At 40.2% G+C, this 13,758-nt stretch overlaps 1 protein-coding gene across 1 annotated transcript in view; it reads left to right on the forward strand.

The window, feature by feature from the left end:
• Positions 1-613: 613 nt before the first annotated feature.
• The window catches only part of MANEA (mannosidase endo-alpha), a 32,871-nt gene continuing 19,726 nt past the window's right edge, over positions 614-13,758 (forward strand). The window contains exons 1-2 of the mRNA XM_004710913.2: positions 614-701; positions 12,479-13,066. Of these exons, the coding sequence (XP_004710970.1) occupies positions 12,523-13,066 (544 nt within the window). The 5' untranslated portion in view covers positions 614-701; positions 12,479-12,522. The remainder of the gene's footprint in view (positions 702-12,478; positions 13,067-13,758) is intronic.

The following is a 13,758-nucleotide window of genomic DNA, read 5'->3' on the forward strand; positions in this document are numbered from 1 at the left end:
ATGTAAGATGGGAACCTTAGCTGTAACCCCTATTTCAAATTTGCTTGGTCTTCAAACCAGCCTTATTGTTCTTGAAAAGAACTAGGATAAAAATGTGGCATTATAAAATTGCATTTGTAAATTACTTAAAAATATCCATTTTTATCTATTTATCTAGGACTTTCATACAAAGTTCCATTAAAAAAAAAAGTAAAATGGTCCCTCAACCTAAAAAAGTTGGCAAACAACCCAGAACCTACAGCTTTTGTTTTTAAATGCCTCCCCTCAAAAAAGCTAACCTGTCCTAGTGAAGGCTTCCCTGTTGAACTTTAAAAGAAGTTTCTATGGCAGTTATGTATTATCCTTAGTAGAAGGGCGAGGAGAGTGCAGAATGCAAGCCACCATTTGCCCAAGAACCTGCTGTCCTTTACTTTCCTCTCTCCCATTTGGGCCTCCCAGTATTGCAACTAAGGAGGGAGGTGGCGGCCACCCTCGGGGATCTGGACTGACACGAGCTCCGTCCACCATAGACCCCGCCCACTCACGGAGCCCCTCCCACCCGCTTAGTCCCCGCCCCTCGGGGGCTGCCGGAACGCCCTGCGCGCGCCTTTTGCAGGGCGGGACTGGTTGGGCTGGCCCGGGGACGTTGGTTTGCGCTCTGCTCTGGCCGCGGCCGGCGAGCCCCCTGCACCCGCGCCGCTGCCCGTGACTCGCCGACCCAGGTAAGAAACCGGAGGGCTCGGAGGTCCGCACACGCCGCTGCGGCGGGCACGGGCCCCACCTGGAGCGCCTGCGCGGCCGGCCCGCAAGCCAATCCACTTGGCGCGCTTCCGCCGCCGCCCTTTGACCTCGCACCCCCGGACCGGGGTCGAGGGGCGCGGAACCCTGAGCTCGGAGCCTGGGCCGTCCCTCCTTGTCACTGTTAGTTCCTGTTTGCGCCTGCGTTGATTTCCCTGCTTTTGGCCACCCACAGGCCTGCTGGGCGCTGCCTCGTTGTTGGAGACGAGGAACGCCCGCTCCCTCGGTTTTCCCTGCTGTCCCGTGCGGTTTGGGCATCCCGGGACCGGCGGAAGCCCTTCCACCCGTTGTTCTTCCGTTTCCGCGTCCAGTCTCTGCTTTGAGTTTCCCGGGAGAATTGGGGGAGTCAGGCCGCCAAGGGTCGGTTGCAGCCGAATCGGGCGGGCCGGCCGCAGGGGCTGTTCCCATCCATCCGTCACCCTATTCACTGTCTGCAGTCTCGGGACGCGGCCCCTCTAGTCTAGCACCTATTTTCCGTGGGAGCACTTGACACCCAGCCTCAACTGGCGGTGGATTTGCACCTTTATTGTTGGACGAACCCAACAGATAAGTGTTAAGGGGAAATGTGGAAGTGTTTAAAATAAGGAAAGGTAATGTTTCTTAAATCGGTTAAAAAACAGGACTGAGATAGGCTAGTTTCAGGCAGTAGTTTGAAAGAAATAAAATCAAATCTAAATGTTGGTGATAGGAAGTCACTGTTGTTTGCTTGGCAATACTATACTTCATTTACAGTGAGCTGTATGTAAGCCCCGAAAAAAATCAGTGGAGAGCAATGACTCGTGTGGATTTTCAGCCTCAGTTTAAGGCATATCTAGACCCGCTTGCTGTAATTCAAGTGATGCATAGTGAATGTATGATGAAACTTTAGAAACCTGTTTTCAGATTGAATATAAGCTGTAATTCATGGAGTAAATTGAAAACAAACACACACACAAAAGCACTCACTGCCATTGAGTGGCCATCACACCTAGCAACCCTATGAGTTTCTTTCCCTGGCTAGAAAACTCTTTCTCTGCCCAGCCGGGGGTGGTTTCCACTGCTGAGCAGCTAGTGCATAAACCACTCTGCTTACCAGGGCTCCTTCGTTTATGGAGTTGGTAATCCTTAATAATTATTTTCTAATCTTTAAGTGGATGCCTGGGCAAGTGGCAGCAGTTTTCTCACAAAAGTGGCATGTGTGGTAAACATGATTAGTCTAATATCCACTGGAAGGCAGAATAGCAGGGGAAGCAAGAGTTGGTAGCTCTGTAGCTGAACTTGGCTCTGTCACTTGCACACATTTGCTAGGCCACGGATTTTGATAAAGGTCCCAACTGCTGTATGCCTCAGTTTCCTTATGTGTAAAATGGTGTTAAGGGTGTCTGTCACAGGATTTATTTGAAGATTAAAAACAAGACTCACTTGACACAGAAATGTACCTGGGTACAGTTGACCATAGTGCTCAATTTATGTTAGCTTTGATAGATGGTCATGATTTTTATCAAAGTATCACTATCATTTCTAAGTCCCCTGTTCTTATCTTGCTGGACCTTGAGGTTTCTTTCGTGATCATTATATTTTTTGCTCAGATTTTTACCGACTTCTATGTCTATAGCAACATCTGTACTAATCAGTTTTCATCCTGAGGAGGCTTACTAAATTCCAGAAAGGATTGGCTGCTGCAGAAGTTGAAATTTCCAAAGTGTATCACAATACACAAGCAAACAACAAGGGAAGTTGTGATGCGTTGCCTAGAGAAAGTGTCTTATACTTTTTTTTTTAATTGATTTACTAATGTTAAGTTCAAGATAATATTCTAGATTTTTTTAATTGACTGTTTATGGTAATTGTTTTCATTTCTATTATATAGAATTTGAATTTAGAAAGGATTAATAACCTTATTGTCAAGATGTGGTTTAGGTACTACTAGGACTTTGTGCTAATAGAGATGAGGCAGTTTTGCTCATTGAAGTTAAATAACTTGTCAAGTGTCATGTAATTGGTAAGCGAAAGAGACCTTCCTGACTTAAAGCCAAGATTCCTTAGGTGGGTCTCACTTTTCTGTGGCAACAGCAATCTCCTAGCCATTAGGTTGCAGGTTCACACTCAGAAGGCCCTCTGAAGATACACTTGGCTTCTGTAAAAGCAAAGTCGTGAAAACTCCATGGAGCAGGTGTAATAAACATACTGGTGTCACCATGATTAGGTACAATTGAACTGACTTCAGTGCACTTTTTAAAAAAAAAAAGCTTTTAGCAGAGTTTAGGAGCCCTGGTGGTGTGGTGGTTATGCGTTGGGCTGTGATCTGCATGGCTGGCACTTCGAAACCACAAGCAGCTTCTTGGGAGAAAGACTGGGCTTTCTACTCCTGTGAACAGTTAAGAGTCTTAGAAACCCACAGGGGTTCGCTATGAGTTAGCATTTAGTTCTTTTGTTTTGTTTTGTTTTTGGCCAGTTTTAAGCATTTTTTCCCCTAACTCTCAGCAGAGCTTTAAGTATCAGAATATTGTCAGGAGACAAGACAAAATCTTTATGAGGGTAAGAAAACATTTCCACAAGTTTCCAATTCATGCATGCAGAGGTGTGTTCCAAACAAAGTATGTTCAAACACGTCTCAGATCAGAGATTGCAGGATGGCTGCAGGATTCTCCCAGTCATACTGCATTTCAGATTTGCATTTTCTTAGTCTCATTTGGGTGTGTTCACAAAAAAGGTTCAGTCAAAACAGAGGCTTCCAATGGGATCTGCTGGGCCAGTTAAATTTAAAGTAGAGGGGTCCGTCCACTCAGGAGGTTATGCAAAGCATGTTAAAATGTTGAGGCCTATAGAATGATTTGTAATACCCAGTAGGCACTGTTTTGTGACCTGCATTGAGCTGGACTGAGAAGTCCACTGCTTTGTCTTACGCTCTTGCTCTTGGGTCTGTTGTTGTGGCTCCTGGTTCCTGCTCCAATGTCACGGTGTCTCTTGGTTTCTGTATCTGTGCTTTTTAATATAACAGATCCACAAAAATATTTTACTGCTTCATGGATTGTCAAAGTTCACAGTTTTTTCTTTATTTAAAAGGAAAGACATTTTTTATCTGAAGGAGTTTAGAATTTCAGAGCAATGACTTGCAGAAGCTGGCCAAATGAATGTTCCCTTTATTCCTTCCTATCCAATGCAGCAGCACTGCCACAGTGTAGATTGTGGGTCTGCCCCTCCCTGGAGCCATGCATTGCAGAGCTTGAAGGACTGTGTCAGGTGGGCATTCTCAGAGATATGGGCATTCTCAGAGATAGGAGTTTACTCCATCAATCTTTTCTCCATTTATCAAGATGTTCTTTATTGGTCCAGATGTGAGGATTTCGGATTTCTTTACCTTTGAGTTTTAATCTACATGGAAGGCTTATGGAAGCAGCAGTCAAGAAATTAAACAACTTGATTGCATTGGGTAACCCTGCTGCACAAAACCTCTGTAAAGTGTTGAAGGCAAAGATATCACTTTGAAGAGTAAGGTGCGCCTAACCCAAACCACAGTATTCTCATTTGCGTCATATGCACGTGAAAGGGAAGGGATAAGGAAGACGGTTGAGGAATTGGTGTGTCTGAATTTTGGTGTTGGTGAGGAATATTGAAAATACATCGAAAATGAGAACAAGCTATCCTGTCTTGGAAGAAGTATAGCTAGAATGCACCTTCTGCTAGAAACACAGATGGGGCAACGTTGTCTCGTATACTTTGGACACGTTGTGAGGAGAAAACAGTCCCTGGAAAAGGACGTCATGCTTGGTAAAGTAGAACACCAATTAAAAAGAGGAATGCTGTCAGCGTGCTGGATCATCCTCGTGGCTGCAACAATGGCTCGAGCATGGCAGTGGTGGTGAGGATGGCGCAGTCCTGCACGTGGGGCCCCTGTCAGTCAGAACTGACCGGATGCCACCTAACATGTTAACTGCCCGAATCCTTCGGTTCACTGTTGAGATTCTTTTCCTTATTCATTTTGAAATAATTTTAGATTTATAAAAAAAGTTTAGCAAATGAATTAAGAGAATGAGCAGAAACTTTAAATAATAAAAATGAAATTTAAGAAGAGTAAAAGGAATAAAAAAGTATAGTTCTAAAAAATGAGCAAAGATTCAATAAAAGGAGTTTGCCCAGAGTTAACAAAGTGGTAAAGTAGAAGAAATATTAAAATTTAAAATATTTGTTTAAAACATGAAAAATGTATCAGACATCTAGTTAATAAGATCATTAGAAGATTAGAGAGCTTCTGTATCGTTAATTATGTTTCCTCTATGAAATAGGAGAGCAAGGGAGGGCTGAAAAATAAAAAGGCCAGGTGACCGCTCTGACCTCCTTTGACTTGAGCAGGGCAAGGATAAGTACCATCACCAGCATCCGCTGCCTAAGGCCTGTTGCTGTGAGACACCTGCCAACCTTTCCAGTTTTGACACCAGCAGTTCCACCCGCAGTACTCTACTTCTCACCTGGGTTTGATAATTCATTGTGGTGGCCACATACAACTCACCATACTCAGGATTATGGGGTTTACTGGGCAGTTAACAGGTTACAAATTAGGTGAGAAATACTCAGGATACTGTTGTTCAGTCTTGACAGCCTCTTCTCTGCTGTGTCCCACAGGCACACCTTTCTTTGACCTTCAGCCTCTTGGCCCAGCGGCGCTGCCTTGCTTGGGTAATGTTACAAAGCTCCTTCAGGACTGCCAACAAATGCCTAAAGGGCACCCTACTCCACCACCCTACTCCACCGTAAGCTTCAGCTCTCACTCCTTAGGTCAGCAAACATACAGCTCTCCTAGTTAAGTGCCTAGAGCAGCAGTTCTCAACCTGTGGGTTGCAGCCCCTTTCACAGGGGTCACCCTATTCATAACAGTAGCAAAATGACGGTTATGAAGTAGCAAGGAAACATGAGGAACTGTATTAAAGGGTCACGGCATTAGGAAGGTTGAGAACCACTGGCCTAGAGGTACCCTACTCCACAATCCAGCCATGGGCTCTGAGCTCCATCTCACATTCTTGGTTCTTGGTTCCACTCTGGTTCTACAACTCCTCCGCTGCTCCTTTGGTGTCACAACTGTCTTCTGGATCAAGGAGCTTCAGTACACAGGAGTCTCAGAGTCCAAAGGACACACTTCACTCCTGACTTGTCTCTCCTTGGTGGTGAGGTTTCTCCTCCCATCCTCCCCTCAGACTGCTAGCTAACTTATTCCCAGCAAGCTAGCAAAATTGACCACTCCCTATGTTAGTGTTCCAATCACTTAGAATCACAATGAACCCACTTAACAAGGGAATCATGTAATCCTTTCAATATCTTCCCCCACCTTTAAAATCACTGGGAAGCAGCCTTTTGGTGGGAGTTACAAAAACTGTAGTGAGTAGAACCACGTTAAGTAAATCACTGTATCACAGGTTTCATGTACCAGCAAGTTTTATGAAAAAATAAGAAGGAATGAAGTCATTCCTTTTTCTATTAGAGAAGTGAACATTCTGGGGTATAATGTTAGGGAATTAGTTTTGAGTGGCTGTTTGATATATATATAGTTACAAAGTCAATTTTAAAAGTCAGCCTGCTTTTTTGTCCCCCAATATCATCCTGTAGTTGTACAGCAAGTTCAAAATTAGCAGTATGTATTTGAATTTTTAGGAGGCATGTGTTAAAAGAAAGAAGGATAAAGAGAATTAAGGATAGTTGCAGAATTAAGTTGAAGAATTAAACATTACTCTTCTGTCAATTTATAAGCTGTGTCTGTAGAAACAAAACATAAAGGACTGGAAAGTGTAGTAGAGCCATTGCATGGGACAGCTCAATGATCATAAGCAATTGCCAGAATGAGGATACAACACTAGGGGGGCAAAGCTTGGACAGTTAAGTTTAGAAAGTAGGAAAGTTGAAAAAAAAAAGATTTTGGACTGGCACAAGCATTGAAAATTACAAGATCCAGGTTATGCATTTGACACTTAAGTACGTGGGGTAGGTTGAAGTAACAGTTCATTAGCAATGAAGGAGTCAATTGATAGATTTACTATTGGATGAATCATACATGTTGATCATGGAGTTACTGAGCATGATATTATAAATCTGGCAGAAAGAAATGACAGTTTCTTTTTTAATATGAAAAGGGAAGAGAAGATTAAAGTTGTTAAACATTTCATTTTACTTGAATTCACTATCAGCACTCAAGGAAGTTGAGGTTGCTAACTGCAATCTCAGCAGTTCAGACCTACCAGCTGTTAACAGGTTACAGCGTCATCGTTAGTGAGTGGAGTGTTACAGTCAGACAATGGTATAAAGTCTGATAGGATGAACTTCATTTTTTATACATGTTTTATCTTTCTGTTCTAAACTCTGTTGGTGCCAGCATTTTGTTTCTAAGGCTCCAGTGGTCTACTACAGCTTCCCACACCACTGCACTCTCCTCTCAGTAAGGAGCAATGGTTGCAACAAGCCCCACAGCTTTGTCTTACCTCATTTCTGTGCACAAGTGTGCTACAGCCCAAATCAGACCGACTACCCAGTTATTCTGACCCACAGCAACCCGCTAAGACAGAAGAGAACTGCCCCAGTGGGTCTTCAAGATTGTAACTCATTACTTTCCAGCCTTGTCTTTTTCCCAAGGAACAACCAGTTCTTTCGAACTGCTGAGATTGCAGTGAGCAGCCAAAGGAGTTATTCGCCACACCATCCAGATTCCTGTGCTGCAGCCAGAAGAGGCTTTTGCACACACACACACACCTTTCTTTTTTGTAGGATATGTTTGGACCTATTGTTTCCTCTACCATTTATGTTGAGGTGATTGGAGTGGGCTTGGCCATGGAGAGACCCTATGTACCACAGAATAAAGCTGTCTGGTCCTGCACCATCCTCACAGTTGTGCTTGAGCCCATTGTTGCAGCTGCTGACTGGGTCGCTCCATCTTTAGGTTCTTCCACATTTTAGCTGACACTTCTGCCAAGCATGATATCCAGTCTTCTTACTGATTGTCTTGCTTTCACATGCGTGTGATGTGATTGGAAATATCCTGTCTTAGATCAGACACAGATTAGTATTCAAAGTGAGATTCTTACTCTTAAACACTTTCAGTAGGTCTTATGCAGATTTGCCTGGTGCAAAACACCTTTACATTTCTTATCTGCTGCTTCCTGTTAGTGAATTCAAGTAAAATGAAATGTTACAACGTCTGTCTTCTCTTCATTTACCATGATGTTGTCTATTGGGCCATTTGTGAGATTTTCGTTTTCTTTACATTGTATTGTAATCCATAATGAAGGATTGCAGTCTTTAATCTTGAGACCCTCAGCATGCACTTGAAGCCGTCCTCTATTTTGGCAGTTGTCCTCTTCATGTTACAGTTGCTAATGAATCTTCCTCGAATCCAGCTGTCACATTCTTCTTCAGAGAGTCCAGCTTCTTGCGTTATCTGCTGAGGATGCAAATCGAATACCTACGATTAAAGGATACAGCCCAGACACACACCTTGCCTGATTTGAACTCACACAGCATCCCTTTGGTGTTTTTATGAATGGTTGCCTCTTGGCATGTGCAAAGGTTCTGCATGAATATGGCAAACTTACCAACAGATGAGTCGTAGCTGCCATTTCTAGTAGCCATTTTCTGCATTCATTTTTTTAAGCATCTTAAATTTTTTGTTTTTATCCTATAGTGTTTTCTTTTAAATCACCTCCTTGATTTATATGGCAATTTATTTCTCTCCGGCACTTTCTTCTTTGTGTTGTACTTCTTTGTATGCTTGTCTTCCCCATGGATTCTGTAGACCTTGAGAAGAAAAGCTGTGTCCTATTACTCAGCCTGTTTCATGTACCATCTAGCTTAAGAGACACTTGTTTAGTTGAAACTGAATTACACACATTTTTATGTTTTACTTGCTGGAAAAATTTAGGTGTCCCAACCAGTAAAATGAATTTTTGTACCTTATAAAGGAGTAAAGACTCAAATCTTTTTTTATCGTAAAATCAGTTGTCTAATTTTATAATACTTGCTTTAGTATCAGTCAAAATGAGGTGGTACATGGGTTAAATGTTGGGCTACTAAACACAGTGTTGGAGATTCAAAGCTCCCAACCTTTCTGTACGAAGATAAGGCTTTCTGCACTTATAAAGATTTAGTTGTGGAAACCCTAAGACACAGTTCTGACCTTTTCTGTCTTACAGGGTCACTTGATTAGGCATTTACCCATTGGCCATGGGTTTTAGCATATTATGCCTTATTTTAGTCATTGATTATTGCAACATATCTCAATGAGTCCAGTCTTGTGGTTATAGTCATAATATTTCAATGCAGTATTATCAAAATATTTTTTAAAAAGACCATGGTAGGACATTATGTCATTAGGTATTGCTGAGTTGGTTCGAACTCACTGACCTTGTGTACAACAGAATGAAGCACTTATCCAGGCCTGGACCGTCCTCACAATTTTTGTTATCTTTGAGCTCATTGTTGCAACTGCTTTGTCAATCTATCTTGTCTAGGGTCGTCATCTCTTTTGATGCCCTTCTGTTTTACCAACATGGTGCCCTTTTCCAAGGGATGATGTCCTGATATGGCAGGAATGATTCCCAAATTAGTCTTTGAACAGCGAAAGTAAAAAAGTATTACTTTGAATATCTGGTTTATAAAGTTAGGAAAGGGAATATTTGACATTTCCTCAAATTAGAAATTAACATAGTTATTAAAACAAAATCTCCAATTAATACAAGTGGGTACACCCCAAATCATGGAATTGTGCTTGGTGAATTGGAGCTTTCGTAGTACACATTTTTCCTGCAAGGTGAGCTTCAAGTTGGAACAATTTGATCTGAGTTAGTGCACCCAGTGGCGTCGCCTGTGGAAGTTCTCTCGGGTCACAGTGAATTTTTTCATAAAAGCAGTTTTGTTTGAACCTTGTTTTTTGGGATGGCCGATTTAAGAGAACAGCGTTGGCTGTGAAATTTTGTTTTCTGCTCAGGAAAAGTGCTGCACAAACTGCTGTGATGTTGAACACAGCTGATAAATGACAGCGCTATGGGAAAGGTTCAAGCATACGAGTAGTTTTCTCATCTCAAAACAGGTGAAATGTTGATTGTTGACAAACTTTGTTCTAGACATCCATCAAGTTCCTGAATGGATGAAAATGTCAACTAGCAGTGCATTTGGAGTTTGTTCCACCAGGTCAGATTGTTAATCAAACTTTCTATTAGAGGCTCTGTAAAGATTGCATAGCAGAGGGTGACAAAAATGGCCTAATTTGTGGCAGGCAGGGACTGGTTTTGCCACCTTGACAATACGCCTGCTCATGCAGCCATTTCAGCGCACCAGTTTTTGGCTAAAAAAGGCATGCCTATCTTGCCCACCCACCTTACTCACCTGCTCTTGCTCTATGCAACTTCTTTCTGTTTCCTTGATGAAGAGGAATGTGTTAGTCTGGATTGACGAGAGAAACAAATCCAGAGACACTCATGTGTCTGTGAGAGTTTTACATCAATCAGTAATTATATATTAAGAAAACATCCCAGCCCAGTCCAGATCAAGTCCATAAGTCCAATATTAGCCCCTATGTCTGATACTATAAATTCCTCTTCAAAATCACACAACACATGCAATGATACTACGTGCAGGAAGATCACAGGCCTGTGGGTGGAAAGTCTTGTGGATCCAGTGGTGGTGGAAACATCTACAGGGCTCTGGCTGGCATCAGCATGGCTCCATATGGCTTGTCAACAGGAAGGTGAAACAGAGTGTGCCTGGCCTCTAGTGAGCTACTTATCTCCATTGCACCTCCAAAATGAGGTCATCAAGCTGTGACCTGATGGACAGGGTAGCCTCCACTTCTTTACTCAAGTTGACAGAAGATTATGTAACTGCCACAAGGGACAAGAAAGGACAGCAATTTGACAATGTAGAAGAGGTGAATAAAAAAACGAGGGAGGAAGTGAAGTGTCAGATATCCAAACAGATGCGTTTGAAAAATGTTTCCAAGAATGGTATCGTAGATTTGACAGATGTTTTAATTGTAATGGAGAGTACTTTGAAGATGATAAGGTTATTTTGTAAAAAAAAATTTACAAACATAGCTTTGAAAAAAATTGTTTTTCTTGGGGGGGGAACCCCCTCAAATACCTGTTTTTGTCTCTTTTCATGTCTTTTTATATGAGAGAAAAAGGGGTTGGTGTGATAGAATGCAGGAATGGAAGGAAACTGCATCAGTTAAAGTGTCAGAGAAGGTTTAGTGGTAATATTTCCCAAGAGTTTTGCATATTTTATGTATTTTTAATGATATATGTATATATATTATGTACATTGGCTTATATGTCATGTGCATATTTAATTATATTTATGCTTGTACTAATATATACATATCCATAGCTAACTGTCTATGTGTACATAAGTAAAATTCTCTGTGGACAATATGAAATTAAGTCTAGTTGAGTGTGCTTTTGCGTGAGAAACCACAAAGAAAGTTGAGGGGTCGGAAAGCACATAAGTCACGGGGACAAGAGCAGGGCTGGAGAGTGGCAGAGAACACAGGTAGTGATGAGCTTTTGCACTGTAACCTTTCTTCATTCAGAAAGTGCTTCCTTAGATCTTTTAGTTCATAATTATACTTTAGACATATGCCCTTTTTGTTATCCTTTAGCTATGATACATTTCACAATTACACAAGATTGACTTTGAAAAGAATTTCTGATTTTAGCACAAAAAGTAACATGCTTAATCATTTTAATATTTCATGCACACATCATAGAAGCCACAGTTCATAGTAGATTTTTATGTGTGTGTATTGGATTACTCATTATATTGTATCACTTCTCTTGTCTTTTTGTCAGGGTTATATTTATTTTAACTGAATTCTTTAGACTAACACCAGTATGTTGTCAGTTTTTAAAATGTAGTCATTACTAATTTTTAATGAAATAAAACAGGAAATATGTGTATAACAGGCAACTCTTTTATTCATGTGTGTTTGTCTATATGCAACATTCGATGCATGCATGTATTAAACTCATTTAGACAATTGTATAAACAGTGCGTACAGAGCCATTTTGTATGTTCGTGTTTATAACCTGTGCTCAGGAAGTCTTGCATCAAAGATGCAAAGTAAAAAGTTGAAACATAGATTGCGACTGTCAGCCATGTGATCATTCTTCCCTCTGCTTTAATTTATTCTCTTTGAGTCTTTAAAACACACCTTTTTGAAAATTCATATTATGGCTAGGCTTTTAGTATATTCACAACTACTTCTTTTTTATTAACTGTGATGTTTTAATGTTCTTATAACAATTTAGACTTGTGGAACCTCAAAGAAGAGTTCTCACTCTGCCTTACAGGGTCTCTCTGAATCAGAACCCACTCAATGGAGTGGGACTTATGTAGATAAATATTCCCTTTGTAAATTGAAAATACTCAATGTGGTCACAAAATGGAAGATAAATATATTCAGCTTTTAGAAACAAAATCCTTAAAATGCTTATCTATTAAATATAATTGTCAAAAAAATATATATATAATTGTCATGCAAATAAACACAATATTCCTAAATAGGTACTGCCATTTCATCTAGCCAGATATAGATTCGTCAGTAGATATCAGTATTTGATGCTATAATTAAAACCATAATATGTTTCTTAATTTTTAAATGATTTTATTTTGGTTTTTATTTTGAGTATATTAGAAAAACAATTGTAAATGCCATTTACTAATTGTCTGTTTCCCTGAAAAATTACAGCAAAACATCATGGAGGGTTTTCTTGGAGTTTAAAGTATGTCATCATGGCAAAGTTTCGGAGAAGGACTTGCATCATTTTGTCACTTTTTATTTTATTTATTTTCTCACTGATGATGGGCTTAAAAACACTGAGACCAAATACAGCTACTTTTGGAGATCCTTTTGGACTTGACCTTCTTCCAGAATTTCGACAGAAAACTATTCACTTGGAGAAAAAATTTGATTCCAAAAGGAGTGACACAATCAGCAGTGAAGCAAAGTTCAAGAATTTAAAAAGTGTAGAAATCACTATGCAACCTTCCAAACACTCTGAACTCAACCTAGAAGAACTGCCACCTCTGAATTATCATTTACATGTATTTTATTACAGCTGGTATGGAAATCCACAGTTTGATGGTAAATATATACATTGGAACCACCCAGTCTTGGAACACTGGGACCCTCGGATAGCCAAGAATTATCCACCAGGGAGACACAGCCCGCCAGATGATATTGGCTCCAGCTTTTATCCTGAATTAGGGAGTTACAGCTCTCGGGACCCTTCTGTCATAGAAACCCACATGAGACAAATGTGCTCAGCTTCAATTGGTAATTAGTGTGTGTGTGTGTGTGTGTGTCTGTGTGTGTGTGTGTATTGTGGATATATGACTATATGTGACTTTTTTGTGCCACACTGCTAGTAATCTTCATATTGTTACTGATTCTATTTTTGAACTCCTAACACTCAAATTAAACTAACCATGCAATGTTACAACTTCAGACAAGCAGTCTTTAACCATGTTCTTAGAGATGGTTGTTTAGTTCCTAAACCTTTCCTAAATGGCTTAAATTTATTGACTTCTAATTTTTTTCCTCCGGAATTTTATTAAAATTATAATTTACACAAGCTACAGTAAATTCTTCCAATTTAAATATATAGCTATGTGATATCTCTCAAAGGTTTAAATACTGTTTAAATACCATCCAATCTAGAAGCAAATCTTTTCATAACCTAAAATAATATGCACCCTTCACTCCAAAAAACTATGGTTTTGAATTCTACCACTGTAGATTAGTTGCAGATATTCTGCTATGTCAAGAAAATAAAAAAGGAAAAAGAAAAGAAAATTATCCTCTGTGTATGTTAGGCTTCTTAATTTTGTATAATATTAAGTGACTTTCTTAAGCTATATAAGTGTAGTCATTTTCTCTATATAAATACTATTTCATTTTATAATTAAACAAATTTATTTTTACATTTACCTTTTAGTGGACATCAGTTTTATATTTATTTTGGTACT

This window comes from Echinops telfairi, unplaced genomic scaffold (assembly GCF_000313985.2).
Source record: "Echinops telfairi isolate 266 unplaced genomic scaffold, ASM31398v2 ScPeMD7_3533;HRSCAF=4204_0, whole genome shotgun sequence".
Classification (NCBI taxonomy): Eukaryota; Metazoa; Chordata; class Mammalia; order Afrosoricida; family Tenrecidae; genus Echinops; species Echinops telfairi.